Below are 13,518 nucleotides of genomic sequence, written 5' to 3'. Positions count from 1 at the left end.
AAACCCACATCACACAAGATACATCCAGTTTCATTGAACTAGAAATTCCAGAGCGGGTTAAATATGATGACGGTAGCCTGATTTAGGGTGTGCTAATAACAATTTAATTATTTTATTAATTAAAATATTAATCGTTCTGGTTTTAGGCTTGCCAGTTTGTTTGATTAGAAGATAAGTTTTTGTTTCGAATCAGGCTTCCCAGAATTTACAAAGGACCAGAGGGGTATGACAGGAAGCTCACACTGAGACAGATATGGCCTTAAAGACTTTTTATTAAAATGAATAATAGTAAGTAAATGGTGAAATACCCAGAGTTACAACTGCATTACTGCTATAAAGAGACATATGATAATATAGTATTACATGCAACAAAGCTTTGATTAATATACTTACACCCTCCCTCTCTTACCTGGGGGTAAGAGACACAGGACCAGCCTTGCAGTTCAGGTTTCTCAATTCTTGATGCAGAGCTTAGAAAAACTAATGCTAAGAGCTAACTTAGGGTTTACTTGACGAACTTAAACTTAAAACCTAACAAACAAAACTAAGAATAAAAGCTTAGGGAAACCAAGCTTAGCCTAGTGCCCTTGACACTTAAAGTTTAAGACGAACAAGTACAGCCTACTACTAGCAGTAGCCATCGTAGATAGAATAGAGTGAGTGAGTGTGAGGAAGATAGAGTAGTGAAAGTGATAGAGCGGAGTGGAGTGAAGTGAAGTCCTCTAGCGAGGTGGGTCACCTCTTTTATAGGGCAGGAGTGTCGGAAATCCTTCCTCCATTGCCCAAATTTTATTCCTTACCCACAAATGTTAGGGTACCCTTACCCCATAGGCTAGTAGGTTTGTGCGAATTGATGACACATATAAGTTTCCTTGTGGTGTACCTTTTAAGTCTGTGGGTACCACATTAAAAATCCCCCTATGCCATTCTTCATTATCTATTGGTCTAGATAGAAGGTTATAGACATATGCGTGAATACTTATTTATTTAGGTAACAAGATATAGGTTAACTTTACTTTTCTGGGTAAAGGGTCTTAATATAGATGTGTTAACTTTCCTTAGCTTAACATACAGGATATGGCCTGTAGGTCTCTTGCGTTACAGTCAAGCTTACTTTAATATAAATCTATAAACCTATTACAATAAACCAAATACTTATACGAACAGATATATCTATGCAAGCAAGCAGGTTAGTCTTATAGGCTACGCGACTCAGAATCAGGACAAGAGATTCTCCCATTGCATTCTCCTCTGAGCCATTCAAATCTCCTTCACTCATTAGTTTTGAGTCATATTATTTACAAAAGTTCTAGTATTGTCGTAATGAAAGAAAGAAAAAAAAAAAAAAACAAACCAACCAGACAACCTCCCCATCTGCAAACAATCCCATCTCAGTAGGAAAAGTCCTGCAATAGGCTTTGCCAACAGTTGGAAACTGGGATTTAAACTCCAAATGATCTCACTGTATTTGACATCCATTCAAATTCCCCATCGAGGTCTGTGACACTTTCATCTCAGGTCCTAAATTACTGTTTTAAGAGCAAAGAAAAAAAAGTGTGATCCACAAACAGATGGCTGAGAACCCTGAATCATAGGACACATTCAGTGGTGGAACTGTAGGAAGTGGAGCCAGTCTACATGGCTCAAAAAGAGGAAACACTGCTGGGGTAATTCGGAATGTGGGAATCCCTGCACTTAGCATTCATAGGGGCGCTAGCCTTTGTGGATTCTCTGATGGCGAATAAGGTTTGAACACTCAGTGAAGGTTTTCCCACACACACAGCATTTATAGGGTTTCTCCCCTGTGTGGATCCTCTGATGTGCAATAAGGTGTGAACTCCGACTGAAGGTTTTCCCGCACTCACAGCATTTATAAGGTTTCTCTCCTGTGTGGATCCTCTGATGTGTAATAAGCTGAGAGTTCCAAGCGAACATTTTCCCGCACTCACAGCATTTATAGGGTTTCTCTCCTGTGTGGATCCTCTGATGCATAAGGTGGCCTGATCTTCCAGTGAATGTTTTCCCACACTCACAGCATGTATAGGGTTTCTCTCCTGTGTGACTCCTCTGATGGCCAATAAGGTATGAGCGCTCAGTGAAGGTTTTCCCGCACTCACAGCATTCATAAGGTTTCTCCCCTGTGTGGATCCTCTGATGTGTATTAAGGCCTGATCTGCGAGTGAAGGTTTTCCCGCATTCACTGCATTCATAAGGTTTCTCTCCTGCGTGGATCCTCTGATGTGTAATAAGCTGTGAGTTACGAGCGAACGTTTTCCCGCACTTGCAGCATTCATAAGGTTTCTCTCCTGTGTGACTCCTCTGATGGCGAATAAGGGTTGATCGCTCAGTGAAGGTTTTCCCGCACTCACTGCATTTATAGGGTTTCTCTCCTGTGTGACTCCTCTGATGTGTAATAAGCTGTGAGCTCCGAGCGAAGGTTTTCCCGCACTCACAGCATTCATAAGGTTTCTCCCCTCTGTGGATCCTCTGATGGCGAATAAGGTGTGAGCGCTCAGTGAAGGTTTTCCCACACTCACTGCATTCATAGGGTTTCTCTCCTGTGTGGATCCTCTGATGGCAAATAAGGGTTGATCGCTCAGTGAAAGTTTTCCCGCACTCACTGCATTCATAGGGTTTCTCTCCTGTGTGACTCCTCTGATGTGTAATAAGCTGTGAGCTCCAAGTGAAGGTTTTCCCGCACTCACTGCATTCATAAGGTTTCTCCCCTGTGTGGATCCTCTGATGTGTATTAAGGCCTGATCTGCGAGTGAAGGTTTTCCCACATTCACTGCATTCATAAGGTTTCTCCCCTGTGTGAATCCTCTGATGTGTAATAAGGTGTGAGCGCCGAGCGAATCTTTTCCTGCACTCACAGCATTTATAGGGTTTCTCTCCTGTGTGGATCTGCTGATGGCGAATAAGGCTTGAGCGCTCCGTGAAGGTTTTCCCGCACTCACAGCATCCATAGGGTCTCACTCCAGTGTGGATTCTCTGATGGTGTGAGGGCCTCCTGAACTTTTTCCCGCACTCAAAGCCTGTGTTATTTCTCTCTCCCATCAGGATTCTCTGCTGGGCCGTGGTTTCCTTGAGCCCTCTGTGAGTTCCCTGATAATTAACAGATATTCCAACTTTCTGCGCTGGTTGGTTTCTCTGCCGCATCTCTGTCCCAGGCAGCCCTTGAGAGCCTTTTCCCTGCTCACAACTCCTGGACACACTCCCTGTGCATCTTTGCAATAATGCCCCCTGTGGTTCCACTTCATCATCTTCCTGCTGAGGATTCTGCTCCATGGTCTCTCTCACCATCCCCTCACCTGATGGGACAGAGAGAGAAAAACCTCAGAAAGCGGAAGGGAAAAGGTGGGAACAAACCAAGAGAATAGCTGGAGATGGAGAAAAAACAGGGATTGAATTTCCCCAAACTCTTCCCCAAAGGGGCGAGGAAATCAATTCTGCATCCAGTTCCCATCCAAACACTCCCCAGGGAGAAGGGAGTTTGGGGAAGGAACTACTGCCAGGAGTTAGGATGGGTAGGAAGCCATGAACAGTATCTGCCCTGAGGGACCATCCTGAACCCAGAGACCTCACAGGGTCTTTGTTGGGAATCCCAGCTGTTTCCTTCAAGCACTGAGTAGGTTTAATGATCCCTCACCCATGCCGCTGCCTCTCAGGATCTCTCTTTCCTCTGAGCCCTGGAGATCTGGGGCCCACGGCTCTTCCCTTCGTTCCAGCTGGGAGATGATCTCGGGTTTGGAAACTGGGAACCCTGCTCAGAGGAAAGAAGACCAGTGAGATCAGGTAACACGCAAAAGAAGAAGTTACTCAACTTGTGCATCAATGATGGTTCTTTGAGATATGTCTCCCTATGGGTGCTCCACTGTAGGTGCTAGCACATTAAAAACAGCTGTGTAGACTGGTGGCTTTCCACACTATTGTGCCCCTTTCAGGAGTCTGATTTGTCTTGCGTACCTCCGAGTTACACCTCATTTAAAAACTACTTGCTTACAAAATCAGACAAAAATACAAAAGGGTCACCGCACACTGAATTGCCGACTTGCTCATTTTTACCATATAATTATAAAATACATAATTGATATATAAAATTGTACTTACAATTTTACACTAAAAGTGTATAGTATATAGATCAGCATAAGCAAGTCGTATGAAATTTTAGTTTGTACTGAGTTGGCCAGTAATTTTTTCATAGCAACTCTTGAAGACCTCTGCGGAACCCAGGGGTACACATACCTCTGGTATAGACACTGCAGCTCAGGCTTAAGAGACTGAGCTCCAGACCAATCTGCAACCGTTTTCTCTCTGTTGCTTTGTCTTTTTGCCCTGGATAGCAGCAAACTTAAGCCCAGTCTGTTTGTACCCTAGTTCCTGTGTCCAAAAGTGCAAGGCAGTTGTATTCCCGTGTTCTGCTTCCCTCGAACCCAGTCATTACACATTAACCTCCAGTCTTTGAGACTTCCATTGTCCAGTGTGCAGCATTCATATGGGAACAGTCCTTGGTAGTGTTTCCATGTAACGGAGGCAGGCCAATGTGACTTCAACAGGAATTACATCCCCATCCCAGAAGAGGAATTCACTCCTTCACACCCAGTGACTAACAAAGCAAATTGAGAGGGAAGCTGACCCATGCATATTTTTCATTTAAAAAAACTACTAAATAAAGCCCCCATTCTCCAGAGGGAGACAAGGTCAAAGTGAAGGGCTAGGATAATGAATCATAAAATCACAGAAACACAGGGGTAAAAGGACCTCAAGATGTCAGCTAGTCCATCCTCCAGCACTGAGGCAGGACCAAGTATACACAGACCATCTGTCTAACCTCTTCTTAAAAACCTCCAGCGACCAGCATTCCACAACCTCTCTTGGTAACATATTCCTGTACTTATCTATACTCACAGCTGGAAAGTTTTTCCTAATATCCAACCTAAACATCCCATGATGCAGAACAAGCCAGTTACAACTTCTCCTACCTACTTCTCCCTACCCTAACCCTAAGCAGGAGAGGATAAGAGAAGATCAGATTCCAAGACAACGACCACGGTCAGTGGTGTCAGACAGCCGACATGTCGAAGAGGAGGAGGATGGAGTGCTGGTTCTGAGCTCTGCCTAGGGACAGGTCATTAGAGACTTCAGCAAAAGCAGCCTCAGTGAAGTGCTACAATCTCTGACTCCCTGAATCCTCCCCTTCCTACCCCCAACCAGATCCTCCTGTGATGGGTTGGGTCACAGAGACGCCCTTGGGACTGTCACCTGAAGTGCTGGAACTATCTCTGAGCCCATAGCTCTGTCAGTTAGCGATGTGAAAAATCTCATCCCTACCTGACATAAATTGCAGCAAAAGCTGTAGTGTTGATGCAGTTACAGTGGCAAAAAAGTCCATTAAACAGAAAATCAAGGAAATTAAACGCCCATAATGTACATGAAGCAGAGTGAAGGTTGCCAAGTGCTGCCGCGGGCCCTTCCAGCAAGTGGATGGTGGTGAAAAATAAAACCTCTGAAAACCAGGAAATGAAGAATTAAACTACACACCACCCCTGCAATGCAACCTTAACTCTGCCCTTATCCCCCAGCCCTGGAGCTGGCAAATGTCACTGGGAATAGGTCAGTAAGGATGGTGCAAACGTTAAACTACGCAAGGAAGGGGCCAATTTTCCACCTTTTGAAGGCTTCAAGTCAGGACAGGATGCCTTTCCGGAAGAGGTTTTCATCAAACACAAAGTATTCAGTGCACTACAACGGTAACCAGACGAAACTCCATGGCCTGTATTACACAGGAGGTCAGACTAGATGACCTAATAGTCTCCCCTGGCCTTAAAATGTATTGATCGCCAGAAGGAAGGACTAAGAACATGCCACTGTGTGTTTTATGTTCCTCAGATTTGAACCCCAGCATTTCTCCGCAGGCACTCCAGCAACGTGCCCTGGGCCAGCTGTAGCTTTATATGAATGGCGGAGGGACTAGTTGGAGCAGCCTGGCAGAGCTGTGACACGAAGAGAGGTGCACGTGAAACTGGAAGGACCAGGTATTCCTCATTTCAGTGCTGAGTGGTGTAGGCGGCATCAATCAAGGTGCACAAGGATGTGTTCTTGCCACAACGATTGTCAGCAGGCTGGTGCCATACATGCTAGGGGTGTCCGGGGCTCAGTGAGTAGTAAGTGAAGGCAACGACTCAGAAGGAATCCTCATTGGAAGGGTAAAGAGGTGGTGACATTATGAAAGTCCAAGATGGATTGTGTGCAGTAGGCTCAGTGTCTGAGCGCAGGCCAGGGCAGGCACCTTCTGTTCCCTACATCGGACCGATCCCCAAGTTTTGCCTTAGCAAAGAGACGGTGTTAGCGTTCGTGCTACTGCGCTCTGCTCCCAAAGTGTTCTGTCGCGGGGAGGGCAGAGTGCTGGTCTATGGGTCATAGGCCTGTCGGGGTGTCGCTGAAACAGGGCAAAGCTGAGGGTGCACTGTGAACCTTAACTCTTCATTTCCCCTTTTAAGAACTGAGGGGACAGGAATCCTTACCCAGCGAGGTCACATTCTCATAGTTCTCCTGCATGACGTCTCCGTAGAGGGCTCTCTGAGCGGGGTCCAGCAGAGCCCACTCTTCCTCGGTGAAATACACAGCCACCTCCTCGAAAGTCACCGGCCTCTGGAAGAGCAAGAGTCCAACACTCAGTACCTGCTGCCCAGTGACAACCCGACCGTTCACAGGGGAGGAGGGCCAATCACACGGAAGCTCTGGGAGGCAGGATCCCACCCCCTCCCCATCAGAGCAGCCAGGAGACATCAGGGTAAGGGGAGAAAGAGAGAGAGCCCCTCACCCCTTCTAGCAGACAGAGATGGCAAGGGTCTTCACATTCAACACGCATCTATCAGCCAGAAGCTGATACAGGTGATGGAGCCCCCAGAAGTCACAACTTCACCCCCTCCCTTTCTCCACCCTGCCCCCCCCCCCACCTCCTGACCATCCCCAGAAGCACCCACCTCCTATGTCTTTACTGCCCTTCTCCCACCAACAGGAGCCCACCAGCAACTCCCCGATAATCCCTACCTGAGCTGGCTCCATGGCAGCCATTTTCCTTCCCTGGTCCCTGGAAGGGTGGGACGTAACGCTGCAGCCTGTCAGGGCAAGAAGGGGACATGTCAGAACAGGACAGGAACGTCACATCTCAATTCCCCCGGGCTCTTTCCCCACAGACTGATGTTCTCGACTCTATCATGCAAATAACAGAAATATTCAAAACACAATTAGTAACAGGGGGGAGGACGGGGGACTTTAACTACCCAGACACCTGTTAGAAAAGGACCCCGCTCGATATGCCCTTCCAGCTTGCCTGTGAACCACTGATAACTACTCTCTGGGGACAGTTTTCCAACCAGCTACGCACCCACCTAATGGTAGTTCCATCTCGGCTGTATTTCTCTAGTTTGTTTAGGAGAAGTTCATGCATGACAGGATCAAAAGCCTTACTAAAGTCAAGATACACCACGTCTATTGCTTCCCCTCTATCCACAAGCTTGTTACTCTGTTTAAAAAAAAAAAAAAAAAAGCTATTAGGGTGGTTTGACACGATTTGTTCTTGACAAACCCATACTGACTGTCATTGTCTAGGTGTTTGCTAACTGATTGCTTAATTATTTCCTCCATTATCTTTCCGGGTACTGAAATTAAGCCGACTGGTCTGTAATTCCCCGGGTTGTCCTTACTCCCCTTTTTATAGCTGGGCACTATATTTGCCCTTTTCCAGTCCCCTGGAATCTCTCTTCCATGATTTTTTTGAAGATAATCGCTAATGGCTCAGATATCTCCTCAGTCAGCTCCTTCAGCTTTCTAGGGTGCATTTCATCAGGCCCTGGTGACTTGACGTCTACCCTGAGTAATTTTTAACTTGTTCTTTCCTTATTTTAGTTTTGACCCTACCTCATTTTCATTGGCATTCATTAAGTTAGGTGTCCAATTGCTAGTAAACTTTTTGGTGAAAACTGAAACAAACGTCATTGAGCACTTCTGCCATTTCCACATTTTCTGTTACTGTTCCCCACCCACCCATTGAGTACAAAATCAGAAAGATTAACTCTCAAAATAAGTTGCACCTAGCAAGGGACATAGAAGGCAAGGGGGGGGAGGAGGGATAGCTCGGTGGTTTGAGCATTGGCCTGCTAAACCCAGGGTAGTGAGTTCAATCCTTGAGGGGGCCACTTAGGGATCTGGGGCAAAATCAGTACTTGGTCCTGCTAGTGAAGGCAGGGGGCTGGACTCAATGACCTTCAAGGTCCCTTCCAGTTCTAGGAGATGGGATATCTCCAATAAATAAATTAAAGGTAGGGTACTACTTAAATCACAGGAGGGAGGTGGAATCATACCATTTTCAAGGGTTGGTCATGGCATAAATAGTGAATTTCGCAGACATGTTACACACCCGCCAAATGTGCTATTTACATACTGAGTAACCCATGAAAAAGTGTGATTTCTCCACAGCATTTCTCAAATAGGGGCCCAGACCCAAAAGGGGGTTGCAAGCCTACTAAGGGGTCACACTATTGTCACTCTGACTCCTGAGTTGATGCCGGCAGCGGCGCTGCCTGGAGCTGGGTGGCGAGAGAGTGGTGGATGCTGGCCAGTGCCAGCTCTGAAGGAAGAGAACTAGAGATGGCTTAGAACTGCCACCCTTACCTCTGTTCTGTGGCGGCACTGCCTTCAGAGCTAGGCACCAGCCAGCCGCTGCCGCTCTCCACTCTGCCTTCAGAACTGGGCAGCCGGAGACCCGATTTAATGGTCCGTGACGCAAATTTCCACCCTCATGTTTCTACTCCCCAGCCAGGCTTTGTGCGTAATGTAATAGCTGAGTATCTAGTTAAGAAAAATCTGCGGGAATAATATAAATAGGTCTGCTGTGGTTTTTCAAATTACGGCAATTAATAAAGGTCCATTATTACTTTTCTGCAATTTTCCAAGCCTTCTTTGCAACTCAGCTGCAATCATTTGAAGACCATCTCGTGATTCAGTAGGGTCTTAATTATTACTAACCAAGAAGAGGAAGACACAAGAAACCACAATAAGGAAAGAACAGGTTAAAAATCTGTAGATACGTTAGATATACTAAAGTCAGCCATAAAATTCGTCTTTGGGTGCTCAAGGAATTAGCTGAAGCAATCTTGGAACCAATAGCAATGATCTTTGAGAACGCCTGGAGAACGGTGAAGACTGGAGAAGGGTAAACATAGTACTCATCTTTTAAAAGGGGAAGAAAGAGGAAAAGGGAATAAAGTCAAGCCTTACTTAGATACCTGTATCTGGAATGAACAAATGATTAATCAATTTGTAAGCACCTAGAATAGATGATAGTAAGGTGATAAGTTATAGCCGGCATGGATTTCCAAAACCCAATGCCAAGTCAATCTAATGTCCTGCTTTCACGGGGGTACTGGACACTGTAGACACGACATATCTTGATTTTAGTCAGGCTTTTGACACAGGCCTCCATGACATTCTCATAGTGAACTAGGGAAATGTGGTATACATGAAAGTGCTATAAAATGGGTGAAAATGTTGTTGAAAGGCTGTACTCAGACAGTAATCATTAGGGGTTCACTGTCCAACTGAGAGGATGTATACCAGGGGTCTCAAACTCAAATGACCACAAGGGCCACGTGAGGACTAGTACCTTGGCCTGCGGGCCGCATCACTGACACGCCCTCTGCTGCCCCCAGCCCTGCCCCCACTCCACCCCTTCCATGAGGCCCCACCCCTGCCCCACCTCTTCACACACCAGGGGGTGCAAGAGGGGTGTAGAGTGTGGCAGGGGCTCAGGGCAGGGGGTTGGGGTGCAGGAGGTGTGTGGGGTGCAGCAGGGGGACAGGGTGCAGAGTGCAGCAAGGGGTTCAGAGCAGGGGTCTGGGGTGCAGGGGGCTCAGGGCAGGGGTTCAGGAGGGGTGCAGCGTGTGGCAGGGGACTCAGGGCAGGGGGTTGGGGTGCAGGAAGGGTGCGGCAGTGGGCTCAGAGCACGGGGTTGGGGTGCAGGAGGAATTCAAGGAGGGCAGGCTCCAGCCTGGCGTGCACCGGGGGTAGGGCAGGCTCCCTGCCTACCTTGCCCCCGCACTGGTCCGGGAAGCAACCGGAACATGGGGGGTGGTGGAGAGGGGGGCACAGGTGTCTGTGTGTTGCCCTGGCCTCTCCTCCAGGTACCTTCCCCGAAGCTCCCATTTGCCGCGATCCCCCGTTCCTGACCAATGGGAGCTGCGGGGGGCACTTCCTGGAAGCAAGGGCAACACACACACCCCTGTGCCCCCCATCCCTCAGGTTCCGGCAGCTTCCTGGAGCGGTGAGGGGGCAGGGGAGGCAGGCAGGGAGCCTGCCCTGCTCCTGGTGCGCGCCGGGCTGGAGCTGCTCTAGGTAAACGTTGCAGGGGGCGGAGGAGGGCTGCGGGGAACTGGCGGGCCGCAGAAAATAACCCTGCGTGTTTGAGACCCCTGATGTCGACAATGGGGTCCCCAGGAGCCAGTCCTGGATGTGATATATTGAATATTTTCACTAATTACTTGGATAATGGACTGGAGAGCATGCTTTCTAAATACGCAGATAGCAGCTGTGAGGGGTTGCAAGCACGTTGGAGGACAGGATTAGAATTCAAGGTGACATTTACAAATTGGAGAAGTGGGCTGAATGAACAAGATGAAATTCAATAAAGACAAGCGCAAACTACTAGACTTAGGGAAGGAAAACCAAATACACAATACAAAGTGGGGAATAGCTGGCTAGGGGGTAATACTACTGAAAATGATTAGGGGTTATAGTGGCTCACAAATTGAATCTGAGTCAACCATGTGACTCAATTGTGATAACACCTAATTAAGCACTGGACTAGATTAGCAAGAGAGGTGGTGGAATCCCCACCATCGGAGGTTGGACAAACAGCTCAGTGCTGGGGGCTGGACTAGATGCCCTCTCAAGGTTCATTCCAGCCCTAAAGTACAGTAACTCCTCACTTAATGTTGTAGTTATGTTCCTGAAAAATGCAACTTTGAGTGAAACAATGTTAAACGAATCCAATTTTCCCATAAGATTTAATGTAAATGCAGGGGGTTAGGTTCCAAGGAAATCTTTTTGGGGGCAGACAAAAAGCATATACAGTACTGTACTGTGGTTGGGAAGTGCCCCTGGCTTACCCCACACAGGCACAGCCCGCTGCAGGCAAGGACACTAGGAAGCATCTTTTGCAGCAGCAGCTTCCCCGGAGAACAGGCACCGACTTTGCCGGGAATGCTCCAGGCCCACCTCTTCCTGTCCCCGCTCCACTCCAGGCCCACCTCTTCCCACCCCCACTCCACCTCCTCTCCGGAGCACGTCACATCCCTCCCCGCCGTCCTGTTTGGCGGCGCTTAGGACTTTCTGGGAGGGAGGGAGTGGGAGGAGAGGAGACGCGGCCCTTCTCCGCTCCTCCCCCTCCCGCCCAGAAAGTCCTAAGCGCTGCCAAACAGCTCTTTGGTGGTGGGGGAAGCGCTAGGAGGGAGGGGTAGGAGGCGGAGAAGAGGAACTTGTGCAATGCTCCCTTGTAAAGTCGCTGCTCTTCCACAGAATCTCACAAGCAGTGGACAGAGCAGGCAGCCAAACGACGTTATAAGGGAGCGTTGCACAACTTTAAACGAGCACGTTCCCTAAATGAGCAGCGACGTAACTTTGAAACAACGTTAAGCGGGAGGACGTTAAGTGAGGAGTTACTGTACTATGAGTCTATGCTGGGGAAATGTTTGGTCACTTGATTACAGCACTAACCAGCCCCTCCCATTAGCACTAAACCACCGAGACATTTTGAAACCCTCCCAGTAACAAAGTCTGGGAACCAAATGGAAGAGAGGCACAGAACAAAAGGCGTGACATTGGGGGATTCCCCCTGACACTGTCCCCAGGCCAGCACACTCCCATCGCTGGGGGAACAGGGAGAGTCAGGAACTGGCTTTTCCTCCCCCTGCACCTCACCTTGTTCATAGCAAAGTGAATCTGCCCAGGGATGCGACAATAAGTGTGTGGGGACGGTGAGAAATTGGGGAATCTCTCTCCCAATTATTTCTCCCACTGCCCTTTTCAGTCTCTCTCACCTTTTTCTCCTTGTGTCTCCCTTCCCCCGTCTCTCCCACTCTGGCTGACATCCAATCCTGGGGGTTCACTCTCCTATGGCTGGATCGGCTCCTGCAATTGCTATGGGGAGGAGAGACATGGGGTGGGGAGGGGCTGTTTGTGCAGAGTCTCTCTCATGCCCATTCCCTGAGGTCTCTATGAATCACCTGGTGTCTCTGACTCAGATGTTGGGGTGGGCAGAGCCTTGGGTTGACCTATGGGGCTAATTACAGCTGGAGAAAATCCTCACCTTGGCTGGGCACAGAGGTCACTCCCCAGCCCCGATCCCGCTGGGGGAGCAGCAGCTGCTCAGCCTGGGCTCCCAGGAAGCTCAACCCCAATATCCTGAGGCAGAGAAAGAGACGGAGAGAAACTGAGTAACTTTCCCCCCTTTGGCAACAACTGAAACCCCCTCCCCACAGGGTCACATCCTGATCTTATCGCCCCCATGGGAATCTGGAGTCACTCCCTGGTCTGCCTCGCAGTGACTCCGGATTAACCCGCGTCTCAGCGAGACCAGAAACACGGCTCAGGAAGGAGGAGGCCGGACTCCTTTGAAACGGATCATTGCAGCAGCGGATCGAACCTTCTTCCGGCCCCGCCCCGCTGAGAGATTCACAGCAACAGTTTTCCAACCCCCCTCCCTATTTCACACCCTCTGCCCCTCCCCCACCCCTGGCTCCGGGAGTCTCGGTCCGGCCGGCCCGGCGCGCGCTGCTGCGTCCAGCGTCTCTCCGCCAATCAGAGGGTGTGGGGCCGCCCTCACGCGCACCGCTAACCGCCTTCGCCCGTCGGTTGGGCCAACGTCATTTCCGGCCCGAGGTGCGTCAGGAACTACAATTCCCAGCCTGCCCCGGGGCGCTGCCGAACGCTCGGGCCCAGCCCCGCCGTGTACCTGGCCCGTCAGACTCGCTGAGACCGGGTCAGACCCGGGAGGCGGGGTCGGTGGACCTTAGCCCGCACGAGCGCAGCCTTGGCTGGGACTGCGCAGGCGCGCGGAGCACGATCGGCGCATTCTCAGTAGCACTCGCTGAAGCCGCTGCGCCCTCACTCTGCCCAGCCAGGGGCCAATCGCGTGGGGGGATGGGCGGAGTCTGGGCAGGGGTCGGACACTGACGGGGGGGGAATCAAACAGCTGGAGACGAGGGCAGGGGAGGAGTCAAGTCAGGGTTGGGGGAGGGGGAGCTGGGGCTAAGCGGTGTGGGGCAGAACCATGGCACAGGGAGGGGGACGGGGAGGGGGCTTTTTTATCCCCCGTCCCACAGCGCAGCCCCTGCTGCCCGGGGCCGGGGGCTTAAAGACCCAGGGATACCTGCTGGCCACCAGGGGTTCCTGCCTCCCCCCGTGAGTGTGTGTGGGGGGGGAATAACCGGGGGGCGGCTGCCCCACTTAGCCACCAGG

At 49.7% G+C, this 13,518-nt stretch overlaps 2 protein-coding genes across 17 annotated transcripts in view; one reads left to right on the top strand and one right to left on the bottom strand.

Moving 5' to 3' along the window:
* LOC135976036 (nascent polypeptide-associated complex subunit alpha, muscle-specific form-like) overlaps positions 1 to 13,518 on the top strand; it is a 1,165,876-nt gene that overhangs the window by 890,263 nt on the left and 262,095 nt on the right. The window lies entirely within an intron of this gene.
* The window catches only part of LOC101945440 (zinc finger protein OZF-like), a 42,126-nt gene continuing 28,862 nt past the window's right edge, over positions 255 to 13,518 (bottom strand). Inside the window, exons 1-8 of one of the 16 annotated variants that reach the window (XM_065569537.1) lie at positions 12,791 to 12,943; positions 12,368 to 12,462; positions 12,099 to 12,198; positions 7,395 to 7,528; positions 7,054 to 7,121; positions 6,525 to 6,651; positions 3,650 to 3,763; positions 255 to 3,311 (exon numbers count right to left, since the gene is read on the bottom strand). In XM_065569537.1, coding sequence (XP_065425609.1) covers positions 1,714 to 3,311; positions 3,650 to 3,763; positions 6,525 to 6,651; positions 7,054 to 7,121; positions 7,395 to 7,410 — 1,923 coding nt within the window. In that variant the 5' untranslated portion in view covers positions 7,411 to 7,528; positions 12,099 to 12,198; positions 12,368 to 12,462; positions 12,791 to 12,943 and the 3' untranslated portion in view covers positions 255 to 1,713. Of the gene's footprint in view, positions 3,312 to 3,649; positions 3,764 to 4,245; positions 4,607 to 6,524; positions 6,652 to 7,053; positions 7,216 to 7,394; positions 7,529 to 12,098; positions 12,199 to 12,367; positions 12,463 to 12,790; positions 13,171 to 13,518 lie in introns of those variants that run through there. The other 15 variants (XM_065569545.1, XM_065569541.1, XM_065569540.1 and 12 more) reach the window with 15 other exon arrangements.

The sequence above is a fragment of the Chrysemys picta genome, chromosome 16 (assembly GCF_011386835.1).
Source record: "Chrysemys picta bellii isolate R12L10 chromosome 16, ASM1138683v2, whole genome shotgun sequence".
Classification (NCBI taxonomy): Eukaryota; Metazoa; Chordata; order Testudines; family Emydidae; genus Chrysemys; species Chrysemys picta.
This window is presented reverse-complemented; position numbering and strand designations above follow the sequence as displayed.